This window comes from Notolabrus celidotus, chromosome 11, assembly GCF_009762535.1.
Source record: "Notolabrus celidotus isolate fNotCel1 chromosome 11, fNotCel1.pri, whole genome shotgun sequence".
NCBI classification, from domain to species: domain Eukaryota; kingdom Metazoa; phylum Chordata; class Actinopteri; order Labriformes; family Labridae; genus Notolabrus; species Notolabrus celidotus.
In genome coordinates, this window is record NC_048282.1 from 27113963 (window position 1) to 27132479 (window position 18517).

At 41.5% G+C, this 18517-nt stretch overlaps 1 protein-coding gene across 1 annotated transcript; it reads left to right on the forward strand.

The window, feature by feature from the left end:
- The first annotated feature begins 350 nt into the window (after positions 1 to 350).
- On the forward strand, positions 351 to 18499 carry si:ch211-117c9.5 (sodium- and chloride-dependent creatine transporter 1). The gene is made up of 14 exons (XM_034695861.1): positions 351 to 962; positions 2678 to 2977; positions 6167 to 6298; positions 6391 to 6730; positions 7310 to 7442; positions 8754 to 8888; positions 9038 to 9141; positions 14450 to 14574; positions 14697 to 14809; positions 15508 to 15648; positions 16531 to 16633; positions 16723 to 16823; positions 16900 to 17070; positions 17298 to 18499. Exons 1-14 carry the CDS (start codon positions 932 to 934, stop codon positions 17424 to 17426), a joined length of 2058 nt encoding a protein of 685 aa, XP_034551752.1. The 5' UTR covers positions 351 to 931; the 3' UTR covers positions 17427 to 18499.
- The last annotated feature ends 18 nt before the right edge of the window (positions 18500 to 18517 follow it).

An 18517-nucleotide genomic window follows, 5' to 3' on the forward strand; every position in this document is an offset into this window, starting at 1 on the left:
TATTATTATTATTATTGTTATTATTATTATTATCATTATTATTAATAAAGATTTTTGTAATATGGGGGGGCTCCTGAAGCTCCCCAATGCATGTCAAATTGGGAATCACCTGCTTGGTCTTCGTCGTCTGGAGACATAGATCACATGACGAGAGCGTTCCAACAGTCAGACAGCGCTTTTTTTGGTATTTATCTGCAGCTACTTCTGTGTTTTCAGGTCAAGGACGTGTTCGTGCAGCAGTGCTATAAACCCATCCTTGTGACTCTCATTTTGACTGCTACTGATGCTGTGCGCACCGCACTACGGGGCTGGCTTCATCCAATCACGTCAGACTGGCGGCGGGAGGGACGGAGGCAGGGGGCGGGGGGACCGTCATTCCCTGCTCACTGACCGTGGAGGAGGCAGCTCGCATTCTTCTCCTGTCGCACCGCGGCATCACTTACAGGTTCATTCACAATCTGACTGGGCTTTTTTTTTTTTTTATTTAAAACAAAACATCTTCACCTTAAGGCTCAGTGTTATTTTCATTTAACTGTCATCCATGAGATTCTTCAGGCTATCCTTCAAGTGCTTCGTCGACTGCTTTTGAATCTCCTTTGTCAACGGCTGTGAACTGACTGCGGCGCCTTGTTAACATTTTTTCCATCTCTTCTTGGCTGAGCTGAGGGTTTCCATCGTGTGATATTCTTAAAAAAACTGAGATTGTATTTCATTCAAGAGGGCGAAATAACAAACTCAGAATATCAAGGAGGGCAACTGGAGCACTGCACACTGTGGCTACATCTCTGTGTCTGCCTGTCTGAGCCCGCCGGATGCCTTTCTAGCCAGGCACATTGAAAAAATAAAAAAAAACTCCTGGCTTTTCCAACAGCCAAGCTTTTTTAAAAATATATAAATATATATTTTTTAATTTGTGCCGCTACCCTTCAACATGTCACCTGAGTTAGAAGAGACCAGCCAAGGTGAGTATGCTAAAATACCTCCATGCTTATTATTGGTTCAGACACTAGCTTAAACAAGAGCACATGCTCACATAGATAGACAGAGCATCCCTGACTCAGCCTCTGCTTTGACGTTGTTCCTTTATAATAGTAATCTTAAAACAGATTCACGTAATTTGCCTCAGTCTGATTATAATATAACAACAATGAGGCATATCAAAAATGACACTTCACACTACGCAAGAGCTCGATCAGCTGAAAGGAAACAATATTAGGCCAAATATGGAGCTGTGGTGACAGAAGATAGTACAGTGATGTCAAGTTTTACGTCATTTTACTATCATTTACTGCATGGGAAGGCATGTAAAACACTCATGTCCACATCAGCCAGCTCATAGGACTGTAGTACATATTTAGGATTATATACTCAAGGCATAGATCCCAAATGTATACCAAAGAGAAACAGATTTGTATCTGTTTTTATCAACCTTAAATCATCACATGTAGTGTGCAACCACTTCCTCCACAACTGATCTAACACACAGGTATCCAGAGACATGTCTCTCACCTTTCTCACTCTTACCCCCCTTCACTGTTCACACACACACCCTCAAACTGCTCTGATATGGATTCATCTGCCTTTATATCAACTCAACTCAACTTTATTTATATAGCACTTTTCATACATTAAAACATGCAGCCCAAAGTGCTTCACAGAATAACAGACAGAAAACAACAGCAATGGTAAAATTGAAAAAAAGGCATGATTATAAATAAAATACTTAAAACTCAAATCAATACAGTAAAATTAATATAATAAGTTAAGTGGAAAGAAATGTAAAAAAATTATGTAGCGTAATAATAAAAATAATAATGCAGCCCAGGAGTAAAAATAAATTACTCCAAATTAAAAGCTAGATTAAAGAGGTGAATCTTCAGTTTACTTTTAAAAACATCCAGTGTTATAATAAATATAAAATAAGATTAAATTGATATAAATTGGATTAATAATAATTATATACAGAAATGCAGAATAATTACAGCTATGTACAAAAGCACTGGGAATGAAGGTATTATATACAGGATGTTAAAGTGGCAGGGACATTGCACGTCACGTTGTATTGCTGCATCCATCACAGCACAGCCGCTGACTGATATGCAGTGACACTAATCAAATGACACAAGCTTTTATTTATGTTTAAGCGTATACATGTGCGTTTGTGGAACAAAGGAAGCGAAAGCTTTGTGGGGGGGGTCAGAGGAGCTTGAGATTTACCCTGGAGTGGTTCTGTGCTGTGTTGTACTGCAGCACACTAATCATCAGTCTGCCAGACAGGCGAAGGGAAGAACAAGGGAGGGCTGGTTGATGACAATAAAAATGCAACACGATTTTTGCCTTTCAGACACACTAATAAAGCCAAATGCCTATAACCAGCTCATGGTAGTCCTGTTATGACTCAGTGCAGATTTGAATGATCAGCTACGGTTGGGCTGACGCTGTATTGCGATGAATGGAAACGTGGTCTCCTTCTTCCGTTCAGTGCAAGTCTGGTCCAAGAGACATCTGTCTTTTGTCTCTTGGGCTGACATGTGTCAGGTTGTGAAGTTTCATTTTAGGTAACTCATTGTTGAATTGATATTGAGTCCTGCTGTCTTAACTCTTCTTCCTATCTCAGTCGATCATCTTGATTATGTCTCTTCTTCTTCATCTTTCTTTGTCCATCTTTCCTGTCCAGGTGAAATCAGTCTCCCCCAATTAGAGGCCGGGACCTTGTCAGAGGAGGAGGGCGGGTCAGCTCGCCCCCTGGTGCCCGTGCCTGGAGCGGGCCCAGGGTGTGGTGCAGGTGGAGGGGCTGGCCCGCCGCAGACCCAGGACGGGACTGCATCTGGGACTGGAAATGGGGCTGTCGCAGTTCCAGTGGTGGAGAGAGAAACCTGGACCAGACAGATGGACTTCATCATGTCCTGCGTGGGATTTGCAGTCGGCTTGGGCAATGTGTGGCGGTTCCCTTACCTTTGCTACAAGAATGGAGGAGGTGAGTTGTAAAGAGAGTAGTGATTTGAACATATAATGAGCACCACATTACAATCTCATAGGCTCCACTAAGTACTTTCATAGGACATTTATTGTTGTTAATCTAAAAATGACCCACAAATATTAAATATAATAGGTTAAAGATTAAGCAAATGCTTTACAATACCCAAGATTGTCTTCCGTGTATTCACTCGTAATTTAAACTATTGACCCTTCAGCAAGGCTCCTGACTTTTCTCAGTCTGATTCATCTTGGATGCTTGCAATCTAGCCATGATGGTGGTGTTATCAATCCCAAACATTGCATGAGTAAACATTTTGTAAGCTTGTAAATATTCAGCTGTCCTCCCCATTTCTTCTGTCATCTATAAATCCCAGCTGTTTTGGAGGAAGTCTGGTGTCCACTCAGGTTAAAAGATCCGTTTTTGGGGGAATTGCTGAGGTCAATTCAACAAAATCAACTTTGGAAATATCATAAAATTGACTTTTTATGCAGAGAAAAAAACATACGTCTGCTGCAATATAGCCATAGGAATAGAAGTCCACATTTTCAATTGGAATGAGACATATTTTGTTATGGTAAGAGCTATAGAAATAAAAATTGATAGGTTGATCTTAATTAGTTAGTGATTAACCTCCTGACTGTTGGTGGAACAGCGGTTGGCAGCATGTTGTGACGTCATATTTACGAGGCAGCACCTGCGTGGCTGTGAGCACGTAGCAGAAAATTCACCCCCACCCCCACGTGGTTTCACTTTAAATTACTGCTGCGTGAAGCTCAGCTGATGAACTTAGTACAAGTTGACCTACAGTGTTCTTTCTCCTCCCTCCCCCGCATTTGAGGTTATTTGCGTTGCGATACGACCTCCCCTGCATCCTCTTTTTTTTTTATGTGCCAACTTGTCCCAAAGTAACCTGACGTGCTTCAGCTTTTGGCCTGGACTTTCCCTTATCTCTGCCCTACCCACCTGCTATTTTTTTATGACTTGTTCTGTTGAATTGAAGCTGAATTTTTTGCCATGTATGCTTGTGCATGTGTTTTTGTCTGGCCCTCCCTCTCTCCTATGTGCGTGCGTCTTGTGACCGATGGCTCTGATACCCACCTTCTGGTATCATATAACAATGGCCTGCCTCACACAGTCCACCCCCTGTGCTCATGCCCAGCACTCATGTAGCATACAAAGGTGCTCTCTCCCGCTCTCCTCCTGATAAGGAGGCATATGGATGTGTCACACAATAACCGTCTTGTGACTATGCTCGTCCTTTCCTCGCTTCCCCTGCATGTCTGCACAGCTACATCTGCCACAGCGCTTGGATCTATGTCTGACTGACCCAGGGTACACTCTGCAGCACAACAACACTGGAATCAGATTAGGGTTTGGGCTCTTTTGTCAGCTTGGAGACAGTAACAGACAAATGTACTGTGAATGAATGCTCTTCAAATGCGGGTTATTTATTTGAAATTCATAATCCTGATGTGTCTGGTCCAGTTATGATTAGAGAGGATTAATATAAGCCTATTAAAGATGCTTTTACTTTCCATGATTTGTCCAAAACCTTTGGCTGTGCATGCACAACTGTTTCTCCATTCATTCCATTCACGCCTCCCATTGCATCTCTCTCTCTCTCTCTCTCTCTCTCTCTCTCTCTCTCTCTCTCTCTCTCTCTCTCTCTCTCTCTCTCTCTCTCTATGTATCTCTCTGTCTCCCTCGCTCTCCAACCCCTCAGACTCACGCTCACAAATGTTTCCTTATAAGGCTGCAGCCCTCTGCTCTCACAGAATGACATAGAGCATGATTGACTGAATAAGCCACAAATTACCAATCAATAGCACTGTTTCAGAGCCGACCGGGTCCGTTCCTTGATACGTCACTTTTGTATTCGAGTCTCCTTTAAACACAACGTTGTCCCATTTTTTTTTCTGCCTCCTGTGCCTGTGATGAATCCATCTTTCCCTCCTTTCTTCTTAGCCTCACTCTGCTCTGCGTCACAACTGATCATGTGACTCCCTCCCATCTGCGCACTGTTGTGCCATCAACCAGTTATAATATTATTCAAACTAAAACGTCGGTGTTGGATGTAGTGAATTAAATGTCCTAAGCTACTGTTTTTCCTTTTATGTATTTCTGATCACAGTAAGCTCCTCCTATAGTATGAGATTATTCATAGAAACACAGCAGTAATGAAGTGCTCTTCTCAGATCCTAGATGTCTTTATTAAGTCTAATAATGACTTCTGTTGGGGTCTAGTTTCTTTTTCCTGTCTTCATTTTATAGTCCTCCTTTGATAGTCCTACTTTCCCTGCAGCTTTCCAGTTCAAGGACATTGCTTTCCAAAACTGTCCAGTCACTTGTGGAATATGAGACAATGCAGTCATCTCCCACGTTCACTTTCAATGCTTTTCTTATCTGTGGCCTTGTCTGCCCTCTCAGACTTTTCCTCTTTTGCCCTTTATTGCCTCCTCCTTCCCACTGCTTCTTGTTGTGTTGAGTGCTTGATTGGGTTGAGCAATGCCAGTGTTTGTGCAGCCTGTGTCCTTCAGAGCTTGGTTAGCATTGCTTTTACCTCACATTTTCTGTTTGTTTTTCTTCAGAATTGTTGGTTAAACTTACCCTGAGAGAGCAGAGAAGGACAGATTATGATATTTGTTCTACTAATAAAGCAATGAAAACATAAACCATTATTAACTTGATGTAATTCAGATGTAAAAACAATCTCCTGATAAACACTACCGTTGTCATAAATCCTTCTTTTCTTTATGTCCCGCCCTTTTTGCCGTCTCTGTCCTTACACTTTGAATATGGAAAAGATGATCAACAAAAGGGTGTATGTTCAAAACTTTAAACACCACCTATCTAATACAAAATAATACTATTTTCAGCTCATTTAACATGTATGTAAGAAGTAGTGTTTCATCTCAATTTTGAAAAATTGACTCTACATTACTGCAAATAATATATCTTATTTTTATTCATGCTAAAATTTCTCAATTATGCAGTGTTTTAGGGGACAGGGATTTTTTAAATTCCTCCCTACCATAGGATTTTATGTGCCAGGATTCACTCTTAGGACCTTGTTTGTATTTGACTTACTGGCCAATCAGTAGAGAGCATTTTTTTGGTTCCACCTGCCTGTTGCAGATATAATTTGATAGATGTGACAATGAGGTGAATGTGTGTCTTCTCTTGCAGGAGTATTTCTCATCCCCTACCTTCTAATTGTGTTCATCGGTGGAATCCCAGTCTTCTTCCTGGAGATTGCACTGGGGCAGTTTATGAAGCAGGGAGGCGTCTCGGCCTGGAACATCGCACCCCTCTTCAAAGGTAACTACCACATGTTACTATTCTCTGTAATTTAATGCTGTTCATCACCTCTGATTTCTAATCCCACCATATTTCCTTCCCTTTCCCATCAGGTCTGGGTTTGGCCTCAATGGTCATAGTGTTCTTCTGCAACACCTACTACATCATGATTTTGGTGTGGGGCCTCTACTTTCTCTTCCACTCCTTCACTAACCCTCTGCCCTGGGCCACCTGTGGACACCCCTGGAACACCCCCAACTGTACACAGGACTTCCGCCGTGCCTGCCACAACCGCAGCGCTGCCCAGTCTGCTCTGCCGTCACCTGATTCCACCCCCTCAAACCTCCTTGCCTCAACCTCGTCCCCGTTGAACCTGTCCTCAGCCCAGCTCCTCCTCAATGGCAGCTGCATGGAGACAGAGGGCATGCGCTCCCCAGTCATCGAGTTCTGGGAGTATGTCATATGTTACCAGGGATTTGTCATTAGGCCAGATTTTACATGGCAGCCAATTACTCCTGGCATAGTGCAAGGGTGGGAAGCTGCCAAACTACTGTTACAGGTTGTAAGTTGTAGAAGTTTGCAGGTATCTGACAAAAATTTTCATGTCATGTTTCATGTTTCATGCTTCTCAATTGATTATGCTGATAAATATACAGCAACAGTAACATTATGAAGGGTTATTGGGTCTTATATGACATGGAACATGATAATTGGAAGAATGAAACTGTGTCAGCAGTATTACTTCATATCTTAACTCAAAGCCAAAAAGTTTCAAGTTGACTCAACTTCTGCCAATTTGACTAAAGTAGTGTCCTGCATCTGTGTTCTATGTACTTTGAGTCACTTACTGACCTTTGTTCATTCAGAAGTTGCTTTTATGTCATTGGCATTCCTTTATTTCTACTATTTATCTTGCATTTGCAAGGCCTATAAAAGTCTAATTTGACATGCAAAGTTCAAGATACTTTCATTCCAGTGAAGTTATATTCATACAAGTTGTTTAATGCTGCACCTTTTTCTTCTTCCTTCCAGACGTAAAGTACTTCGTCTTTCTGGTGGGCTTCACGAACCTGGTGACATCAGCTATGAGATGGTACTGTGTCTTTTAGCCACTTGGGTCATTGTTTACTTCTGCATGTGGAAAGGAGTCAAATCTACTGGCAAGGTAAAGTATTTTCTGGCTGTACCATTCATGATTCTTAGTGTTACATGTCACTGTTTGGGTTCATGGAGAGCAGATTAGCAGTACTGGCTCAACACATTTACTGTAAGTGAAGGCATTACTCTCCATTGTCAGGGGTTACAGAGTATTTGCATGGCTACAGGCAGTTTAAAATCATTGCAGCATGTTGCCCTTTGACCCCAAATCAGCTTTGGTATGAGAAGATCATTGTCTAGACTGAAACACAAAAGTAATCGCACTTATTTATTATTTGAATGTCTGCTAATTTGTGTAGCTGCCCGTTTTCTCAGGGTATTTATGTATATGAGCAGCTTAATGTTTTTATGAGGTTATAATCTTTAACTGATCCGTAGATCCCTGTTACGTGATATTCTAAACATTATTTGGAGCCACTTCTCTTAAAAGTTTAAAAAAAGATGCCTTCTTGTTTGTAAATGTGTCCTGCATCTCCATATGAATGCATCCCTATTTGTAGCACATGGGCATGTTTGTGTTTGCATACTTGTGTCTCCAGAGAAGCCAAAGCTCATAGAGCGAGGGAAAAATAATAATAATGAAGGCGATTGAGCCAGCCAGCCAGCCAGCCAGCTGTAAGCCGATTAGTAACTTTCCACCATGTAGATGTTTTAGAGGTGGAAGGGGCTTTTCTGCCAGTGTTCACCCTAGATCAAGGCAAATATGTGCTTTCTCACTACTTTGCGCTCACCATACTGATTTAGCTGGGACTTGATGCTTTAACTAGGTAGCAGGGGGCAGCTTTCTCAGCATAACTTGACAAAGACTACCTTCTGAAAAGGTCTGCCAAAAACCCCTGCTATTGCAGGAGGTTTACAAATTGTCTGGCTTTCCATTTACAGGCTACCTTTTCTTCAAAGTAACATGACAGGGCCCATTACACATCCACTACAGGAAGGACCTAATGGGCCTCTGCTTAAGACTTGAGTATTTGCAAAGCAGGTAATTGCTCAATCAAAGTGATAAAAACATACTTAGGTGCAAATATATTTTAACTAAAGCTGATGGACCATTTTTATGAGTACTGAACTTCTCCAGCTAGCTTGTTAAATTCATCACATAATTACATTGTTAATGTACTTAACTCATATATTATTAGGTGTTAAAATGTTTTGAGGGTTTACTGTGGAGTTTTTTTTCTTTCACTCAATGCAAGTTGTAGTGCATAGAACTCAACTCCCCCCACCCCACCCCCCACACCCCCAAGTATACCTTTGAAATGGTCCAAGAGAAACTACAAGTGTACTTCACAACCCTCTTTTTTCCATCTCTCTGTAGGTTGTGTACTTCACTGCTCTTTTCCCCTACCTTGTTCTGGTTGTTCTTTTGGCCCATGGAGTCACTCTACCTGGAGCTATAGATGGGATTGTTTACTACCTGAAACCAGACTGGTCAAAACTTGGAGAAGCGCAGGTATGACCTCTGCATAACCTGACATCTGGGCATCCCTGACAAATTTGTCTTTTGGTGTGTAGAAGAGGATGAGGACATATTTGTTCATCACTATTTAGAATTCATGTGTCAATAGAGTGTGAAACATTCTGATTATTCATCTGTTACAGGTGTGGATTGATGCCGGGACTCAGATTTTCTTCTCTTATGCCATTGGACTGGGAGCCCTGACTGCGCTGGGCAGCTACAACCGCTTCCATAACAACTGTTACCAGTGAGTTTACACACAACATCACATCAGACACCACTGTCACTGGAAGGAGGCCAACACAAACACCATCAGTCAGACTCTGAGTACTGCGGCATGTGACAGTAGAATTTCAATGAAACCAGAAAAAAAATGACGCTTTCACCGGATAAAACCTGTCAGAACGAGAGTAATTTCAGATGTTCAGTCAAACTAGATACAAGGACACCAGTCCTTTCTCCTTGTGTGCCAGGAATTGTGAAGAAAGGTCCAAAGGCTGCTCGAATATCAAAAGTAAAGCACTTCCTCTCTCTGACGAAAATAGAAGTGAATCCAATGCCAGCAAGTATCATAGCGATTCCTTTCAGCCTTTAATATGTATCAGGCTCTGTTTTGATTTCAAGTGCTCAGCCCGTTATGCCTTTTTAAGAGCTGAAGAAATAAACAGCAGTAACAGAAGGACATTTGGCCTTGGTAGAAGATTGTAGTGCAGACCCATGTTGCACTATTTTTGTCTAACAACAGCTGGCCTCTCATTTGCTATTTATTTGTTGGTGCTTGATGAGCTTGTGTGTGTTTACCCCTAAAGAGGAAGGCAGACCTTTAAATATTTTAAGACCCTTACAAGGTAGCTCCATAGCAGTTATGGAGTTAATTGTTTTCTAAATAGCAGCACTTGCATATTTGGAATGCCCATAATAGGAGGAGCCTCATAAATACCCCACCATCTGACTTTTTCTCTGCCTTGACCTTAATTGGAAGTTAAAAGATGAGTTCAGATTCTGAGGTATGTCAGCTCAGCTCTGTTGCTCACACACACTGTAAGCACCAGAATAGCCAGAGTTGTGTATACAAACCTCTCACAGATGGCAATCTATAGTATATTTTCTAAGAACACAAATTTTGGGTCACTTGACAGGGCTAGACTTCTAATGCCTTTTCTTTTTCTTTTTTTTTGCTATGCTAGCAATGTAGCAGGGATCCCAGTCCAAGACTTTGGTCCAGAGTGAAATGTCTTAGATTTGATAGACTGCCATGCATTTTGATCATCCATGGTCTTCACATAAAAAATGTTTTGTCTAATGTGCTTTAATTAGAACATGTTAGGCTTAATGTTACTTTTTAAAACATAAAAACAAAAGCATATTTATGCAATCATACACTATTATTAGCATTCAGCTCATAGCAGGGGTGAGCCAGAACCAGAGGCTGAAGTAGACTCCGACCATTACACTACATGAGACATTTTACTACTACATTTTACTTACTGGATGGTCTAGACTTAACTCTAGAGCCCCAGACAACACAGACACTCAAACCCCCTTTTGTTGCAGAGTAGCGGGATCTGTCTTGGACCATTTCTGAATACAGAAACTGATAAGCTTGTATTTCTCACCCAAGAAAGTTGTGCAGGAGTCCTAGGAAGGCAGACATTGATCTTTTTCTTTAAGCTCACTTTTGTAATTCTTGATGCAACTATTTCTGTTACTTTTCATGTAAGCATCCAAGTGCTACACTGCCAATGCCTCCATGGAGGTAAAAAAGTGCCCCATAATGCAAGTATTTACACAAAATTGCACCCACCTTCCCGATACAATGGCATGCTTTTCATTTTACCCTGGGCATGGTCATTCAAGTCATATATTAACTTTTGGACTCCTACATACTCAGATAAGTTGTATGGTTATCGTCTTTCTATTGTAACTTGAGTGTTAGACCATAATTTGTGTGAAACGTGGATATAGTCTCAGTGCTGTCACCAATTGTTTCCTGGAGAGTTGTAATGACTGTTGACTCTTACTAACTTCCACCTGATCAAAGCAGAGTTGGGGCCATATCCTAGCCGCCTGGCAAAATGCTACATCACACCCACCCGTTGGTTAAATCAGTCAAAGTTCATAATTATACATAGGATTTAAACCCTTACGGTGCAGTTGTCATGAATATAGGATTGAGGAATAGGGACCAAAATCGTTGTGTGTACCAGGCTGTAACATGCTTAATTCTGCTGTAAAAATTGGCAACTTGACACGTGTCTCAATGGGGTCTCCTTGGCTCTTGGAGCCAGCCTCAAGTAATCACTTGAGGAATTGCATTCTTCTATTCACTTCTGGATTGGCTTTGTTTGGCTGCTAACGTTAGCAAGGTCTGCCAACGTAGAGCTGGGCCTTACAAAATGGGTAACAAATGTTCTAGAAGTACAAATTAATGCTTACAATTTTGAATGATGCAGCATTTCCTCTACAATAATACAATTGTTGTTGTCTTATAGTGTGTGAAGAGCTTTACAGCCTGAAAGGGGGACCTAAACAGTCTTTAACACCCTTGTTTTGATAATCAACTTCCACAGGCATTGCTTAAAGCACATCTTTATTCAGATTGCTAGAGTCTATTGACTGAGGGGACCTTGCTTCTCGACACAGCTGCAGTGGTGTGTTATGTTAAACACCATTGTGCAACTGTTGTTTATACATTCTTCATATCAGAGAGGATTCTTGGCTGATGCTGCTCGCTACCATTTACTTATCAGAATAAACAGAAGGTCATTCCTCACCATGAAGACTGGAGTTGTGTTCATGCTTGAATGAGAATAAGACCTCCCTTACTAAGTATTGCGTAGTGAGTAGTGCTCAGGGTTTTCATTTAGACCCTGCGTTTAAGTCGGATCTGGGGGATTGGAACGCAAATGGCAAGCCTTAACTCCAGGTGTGAACACACATTAATGGGTGCTGCTGAGATCTGATCTCTAAGTCCAGACAAATGCCTCGCAGTGCCTCCGGCCCATTCCACAGCATTGATCACATGGGCTAACAGACTACCTTCTCAAATTTGACTCACTAAATACTTCAGCGCAGTGTGTGGTGATAATCTTTAGTTTGCTTGTGTCATTCCAGTATGTGGAGACGTATTTTATGCATTAAACGAAAATACAGGGTGTTTATAGTGTCTGTATTTTTTCAGCAAGGAAGACTGTATTTGATTTAGAAATATCAGACTTACTGTATGTGTCAGAACAGTTCATGGTAAAGAAACAGATGATTCATTAAGGAGAGGAGGAAATATAACTTGGATCTGTCTGTCATGCTCCACATTAAGACACAAACTTATCTGTGTTTTCACAAACAGCCCACTTTAAAAGATATTAGGGATGTAAACAATTCGTCGAGTCTGATTAATTGATCGTTAAGAAATTACCGGAAACACGCATTTTTGTTTTACAATTTTTCTGTCACATGGGACAAACAACATGTAGTCTCATATCACACTCAGCTATCAGGGAGGTGTTTTAAGTTTAAAGCATGTTTCGATGTGAATCAGCTGTTGCACACAACGGAGACGATCAGTTGGCGGATGCAGCTTGTGCGTCAGGTCTCCATGTGCGCTTTTTAAAGAGGATTGATACGCAACTGCTGCCAACAACGACACAAAGGTTGACAACTTTAAACAGGACAGGTCCTCACCTTTAGATATAAAGCCAACAGACTGGTGGGAATTGCTAGTACGCTATGTTTGCAGACCAGCAACCTCAGAGTCGTCTGAGCTTTACTGCAGCTGGACTTATTATGACCCGGTTGCGCTTCCGGCTGACACTTGACCGCGTACTCATTCTTGTTTTTCTCAATGAGAACGAGTAATGAGAAAAATAGGAACTGAGTCTGAAGCACTCCACTTTATAAGACTATGTCCGTGGAGAGTATTTATTATGAGCCTGATCGTTGATATTCAGCGTGTTAAACAAGTACCCGTATTCAATACCATCAGTTCAATGCATTTTGTAGCTGTGAAAAAATACAATTTAGAGGGAAAACAACGTATTTGGCTTTGTTTTTGACGTAAGAAAACTCAATGTTTTTTATTCATTTCTAAAAATCCATCACGGAAAATACTGAAAATGTACATCCCTAATACATATACTACTGACACGATTGGCAGAAGTGAGCAGCGAGTTTCTCTTTTCTCTGTGTCTCGTGAGAAAACGACTTTTCATTATTTCTTACGTTATTGTGACATGTGAAAATGTAATTTATGCATTAGAGCTGGCAGTACAAAGAATACAAGATATATAATACCCATTGTAGTGACTGTTCTGACCTGACTTTAGTCACTGTCTGGGTGCAGGAGTGAGGTGTTTTTGACACGCTTCTAAAAGAGTCCAATGTCCAATCTGAGGTTATTGTTGCGTTACTTCTTGCCATTGAAATGAAAAACAGGTACAGTCAGCTTACTTTGATGGTGAAATACGTGATGAGGATAACAATGTGGTCTAAAACGAGGGGTAAAAACCGTGTGCTCTTCCCGTTTCCAAGATCACTGCTTCACCTGTGCCCCTTTATTAGCATTTACCTGCCTGTTTACCTGAAGTGCCCCTTATGGTTGATTGTGCGAGTAAAAAAACAGAAACAAAAACAACATAGGTAAAATGGCTCATACACACATATTTAATCAGTGAGGAAGACTTAATTTCAGCTTCCAATATAGGAAATATTCTGTTCTGTCCTGTACAGAGGACAGAACAGGAATAGACGTACGTTTGCTAACAGATATGAAGAGGGAGTAGTTTGTTAAATAGTGTTCCATGTTGAAAAGAGCGGATATAACTCTGATCTGTCTTTCTGTATTTCATGATTTGTCTTTTACTGCATATGCAGCATGATCCATCCTGTATTTCAGTGCACTCCTCGATATAATACATGATCAATGCCTCCACATGCTGTGAATGATGCAGTGCAGTTATGAGACAAAACGTGGATCTGTGTTAATGACGTCATTCCTATTTTTCCCCACTGCAATTAAAACTCAAGGAACACCATGCTTCATGAAATCAAACAAACCTTTATATCATGTCATTACTTCAGTCTGCCATGTTTTTTTAAGGTCTAATTAAGGTGAATGGAGCTCCGTGTTAATTTGCATCTGAAGCAGGAAAGTGAGATCACATCACATGTTGTCACTGGAGACCCTTTTTTGATCCAGAGTGTGAACACTTACAGTTAAAGCCGGTCGCTTGTGATCTGAATGCCCCAGCTGAGACGATAAAGCCAAATATAAACTGGGCCGTACTCTTTCCCCTCTCAGACCTTGAGACAGACCTCTTTGCTCTCTGTCTCTACTTGTAAACTACAGAGACAACAGCTCTCAGAGAAATTACTATTGATCGTCAATTCACCATCCCAGCCCATCTCTTCCGCTGACAATGTTTGTCTTGAGTGTCTTACATGAGCCCCATATTGCAGCATGTTTTTAATGCACCTTTGCCTCCCAGTTTAACTCTCTGTGTTCTGTTTCCCCTTCTCCTCTTTATGTTCTTTCCTTCTATCTGTGTTTTTTTCCACAGGGATGCTTTCCTGTTGGCTATTATAAACAGTGGAACCAGTTTCTTTGCAGGCTTCGTGGTGTTCTCTGTGCTGGGCTTCATGGCTGCAGAGCAAGGCGTGGACATCAGTAAGGTAGCAGAGAGTGGTAAGAACACAACTTTGAGAGAAACTGGCTGCATGAAACCCAGTGCAGTAGGCTCAAAATTGACAGCAGGAGCTAAATGCCCTTCATGGTTCATGGCTCTGACTCTGTTTCTTAATGTGCAGGTCCTGGCCTGGCATTTATAGCCTATCCCAAGGCAGTGACTCTGATGCCTCTGGCGCCACTCTGGGCAGCACTTTTCTTCTTTATGTTGCTCATACTGGGCCTGGACAGCCAGGTAATACTGATCACTGTTGCATTTGAGTTTGTTTTCTTAGATATGTATGAAAGCAATGAAGAAAACAATATCAGAAGCAAAATACAGAAGAATATCTCGCGTCTTTATTGCATCCAGATTTAGCTTTGGTTTTCTTAGCAGCATTTTTTGTTGTGTGTCTATTTGAGCCAGAGCCTACATCCATTGTTTTCCAGCCCAGGGAATTTGTCAATGAGCTTCTGTCCGATTCACACAGAGAGCGTCTGTCTACTCTCCAATCCATTCAGTTATTCTCACTTGTCATTCTCTCCCTCATTTCTTCTTCTATCCTTCTTATTTTCTTGCCATAGCAACATTAGTAACCCTAATGCTGTTACTTTACAAGAGAGTAACAGTATAAATAGCTTTGTTTCTCCAAAGATACACGTAACATTTCTAGCATGGGGCAACTGAGGATGGATCTCTTGGTCTTAGCTTACATCGTCTCCTGAATCTTATTGGTATACGTTTTGGAACTGATGTAGAGGGAACTATATCCTACAGTGCTGGGTTCAGATTAGTAGTGCCAAACCTGCAAACTTAAACAGTCAAAGAGCAAATGTTTTATTCATGTTTTTTTAAAGGTTTTGAATTTTTTGGATGATTTTTTCTGCACGTCTGTCACTGAGCTCTTGATAACACATTGTTTTCTCCTTTGTCTTTATACTTTTTTCTTTCAGTTTGTAGGGGTGGAGGGTTTGATAACGGGAATCATGGACATGCTACCCCCCAAATCTGCCCTTGGCTCCCTGCGACGAGAAGTGGTAGCAGCCATCTGCTGCGTCATCTGCTTCCTCATCGACATGTCCATGGTCACTGAGGTACATTGAGGTTTTACTAGAGTTTTGTATTCTTCACAGCGCACTGTCATTTGACAAGCAGACTGTAGTGGCCATTTGTCATAAAAAACTCAAAGAATAATTAAAGTATCAAACTCAAACTTTAACTAAACATAATCAAAAGGTCACTGAGGGAGGGATTTGATGTACGCAGGCAAAAGAAGTCCAATGTCCATGCAAAAGTTCAACCGTTTCTAATGGTTTATTTTAATGGCAAGCAAGCAAACAAAAAGAAAACAAGAAGATCACGGCTCATGCTGCCTTTCTTGCGCTGGTAAAAAACCATAGGCCCACCAAGGTGCATGCTGGCCTTTGCCACCTACCTACCGAAATAACCTCAGGTGCCCACAGTTCCTAATTACCAAACAAACAAAACAAACAAAAACAAACAAAAACAAACAAAAACAAACAAAAACAAACGAAAGAAATACTAAATATACAAAAAATCTAAATATACTAAACAAATGACTAGCAAAAAATATAACCCCAAAATCTAACTTAAATGAGTTATAAAAAGAAAAGTTTAGATAAATCTAACAACTAATATTACTTATTGATTCTAAACTAAATAAACAACAAAAAAAATAAAATGAGCAAATAGCTCCAACACAGACTGTAATGCAACTAATGTCTACAATGCTGGGTAGAAACTGCCAGAGTGTCCCGCCTGAGCTATCGCAAAAAATCCCAAAGTCTCTTTAAGATGGATTGTTAACCCCTGTACTTGACGAGGCATAGAATAAAAAAAATCCAGGGAGGCACTTGGATGACGCCTTAACAGTGGAGACAAGGCTGTAAAATAGGTCACACATTAAGTATTAACACAGTGGTCTTGATGCTGACTGCTCACTCTGTTTCTTTCAGGGAGGGATGTATGTCTTCCAGCTGTTTGACTACTACTCTGCCAGTGGCATCACCCTGCTGTGGCAGGCCTTCTGGGAGTGTGTGGTGATTGCGTGGGTCTATGGTGAGACAATACCAAACAATTACATCACATCCAACTCAGACATCACCATTCGAAGCATTATCATAGCATCCGTGTGTCATTTCTGTCAGGCGCAGACCGTTTCATGGACGACGTGGCCCGTATGATAGGCTATCAGCCTCTACCCTACATGAAGTGGTGCTGGTCCTACATCACGCCTTTTGTCTGTGTGGTGGGTGCTAATCTGTATGCTTTTATTGCATTATTACCCATCATCTGCATAACACTGACTTTTTTTTTGCACATAGGCAGTGTTCCTGTTCCATGTCGTGAACTACAAGCCCCTTACCTACAACACAGTGTACACTTATCCCTTGTGGGGTGAAGTGCTTGGCTGGGCGTTGGCTCTGTCTTCAATGCTCTGTATCCCTCTTACCGTTCTGTTCAAACTTCTGCGCTGCAAAGGATCTTTGCGGGAGGTCAGTATGTCTGGATGCAGGTGCAGGCGTGCATGGTCATTCACTCCCTCTTGTGTGCGTGCGTCTGTTTAGAATCTCTAGAAATGTGCCTCCTTGGATACCGCCCACCCTCTCCTGCCTGTTATTTATTTTGGGAATATCTTCGTTACTTATTAAAGAGAGCAGGCTGAAGCATGTCACCCTATTGAAAGCTCACATTATCTTTGCCCTTGTCTTTCTCCACATAGCGGTGGCAGCACCTTACCACCCCAGTTTGGGGTAGACATCACCTAGAGTACCTGGCCCCTGAGAGCGAGGCCAAATTGCTGCCCCCGGCAGGCACCAAGAGTACGCTTCTCTTTGAAAGTGTCATCTGATGAGCTGAGCCCTACAGAACACAGAGCAAAGGTCACCCCTGACATTAACACACACATTTACACACATTCACTCACGCACACCCACATACACGAACACACAAGCTATTCAAAATACTTGTACTCCACACATGCCTGGTAAGAGCAAAGCCCAGATTTATTTAACAACTCACAGATTTAAAGCTAAGGAAAAGCCCTGGACAAATGGACCAAAGAATAGACGGGAGAAGAACTGAAACACACACCCTCACCCATACAGTCATCATCACACGCTGTTAAACCCTCTGCTCTGCTTTCTGACTCTACCTCGCTGACTCTCCCCTCTCTCTCTCTCTTTCTCTCTCTCTCTCTCTGCTCCCTGCCTTTGTGCTGTTCTGTCTTGTCTCGTCCTGTGGGTGTTGTGTATCCGGTGTAGTTGTGATATCTTACCTTTCTGTCCCTGTTTGTCAGGGTTTTTAACTGCCTCATTCATCCCAACATGTTATGTCCTTTTGTGCTAAATGAGCAGAAACTTAAAAATATTCTGATAAAACTTTCTTTATGAAAGACCTCATATCTGCTGCTGATTTGCCATGGTCTGAATGTGTGTGAGTTTGTATGTGCACAATGTTTTTTGTATCTGTACCCTTGGTTTGTCTGTGTGTGTGTGTCTGTGTGTGTGTGTGGGCCTGCGGATGTGTCCTTGAGAAGCAGTGTGTGTTGGACCATGGCTGTAGTGTCTTCATTTATATGTGAGATAGCCTATCTGGCTTGTATTTCTGCCAACTGTATTCTCTCAATCAACTGTACAAAAACAACTTCCATTTGTAAAAAAAAATATTGATAATAATCAAAAAGAGACAATGCATCACCACTTCCAGCTGTGTGTTATGAACTATCTTAAATATCCAGTGTATTGTAGGGTCTGTGAATCAGTGTTAATATTTGGAGGGGATGATGGTCATTATTTCCACCTTAAGAGGAGAAACTTGAGACTGAACTGTACAAAGTGCAGGAGAGTTGGACAAGGGGAGGGGAAAGAGACTTGATGCCATGTCAGGAAAGAAGCAGCAATAAATGACCTGATGGAGATGGAACTGATGTGTATTTGAGTC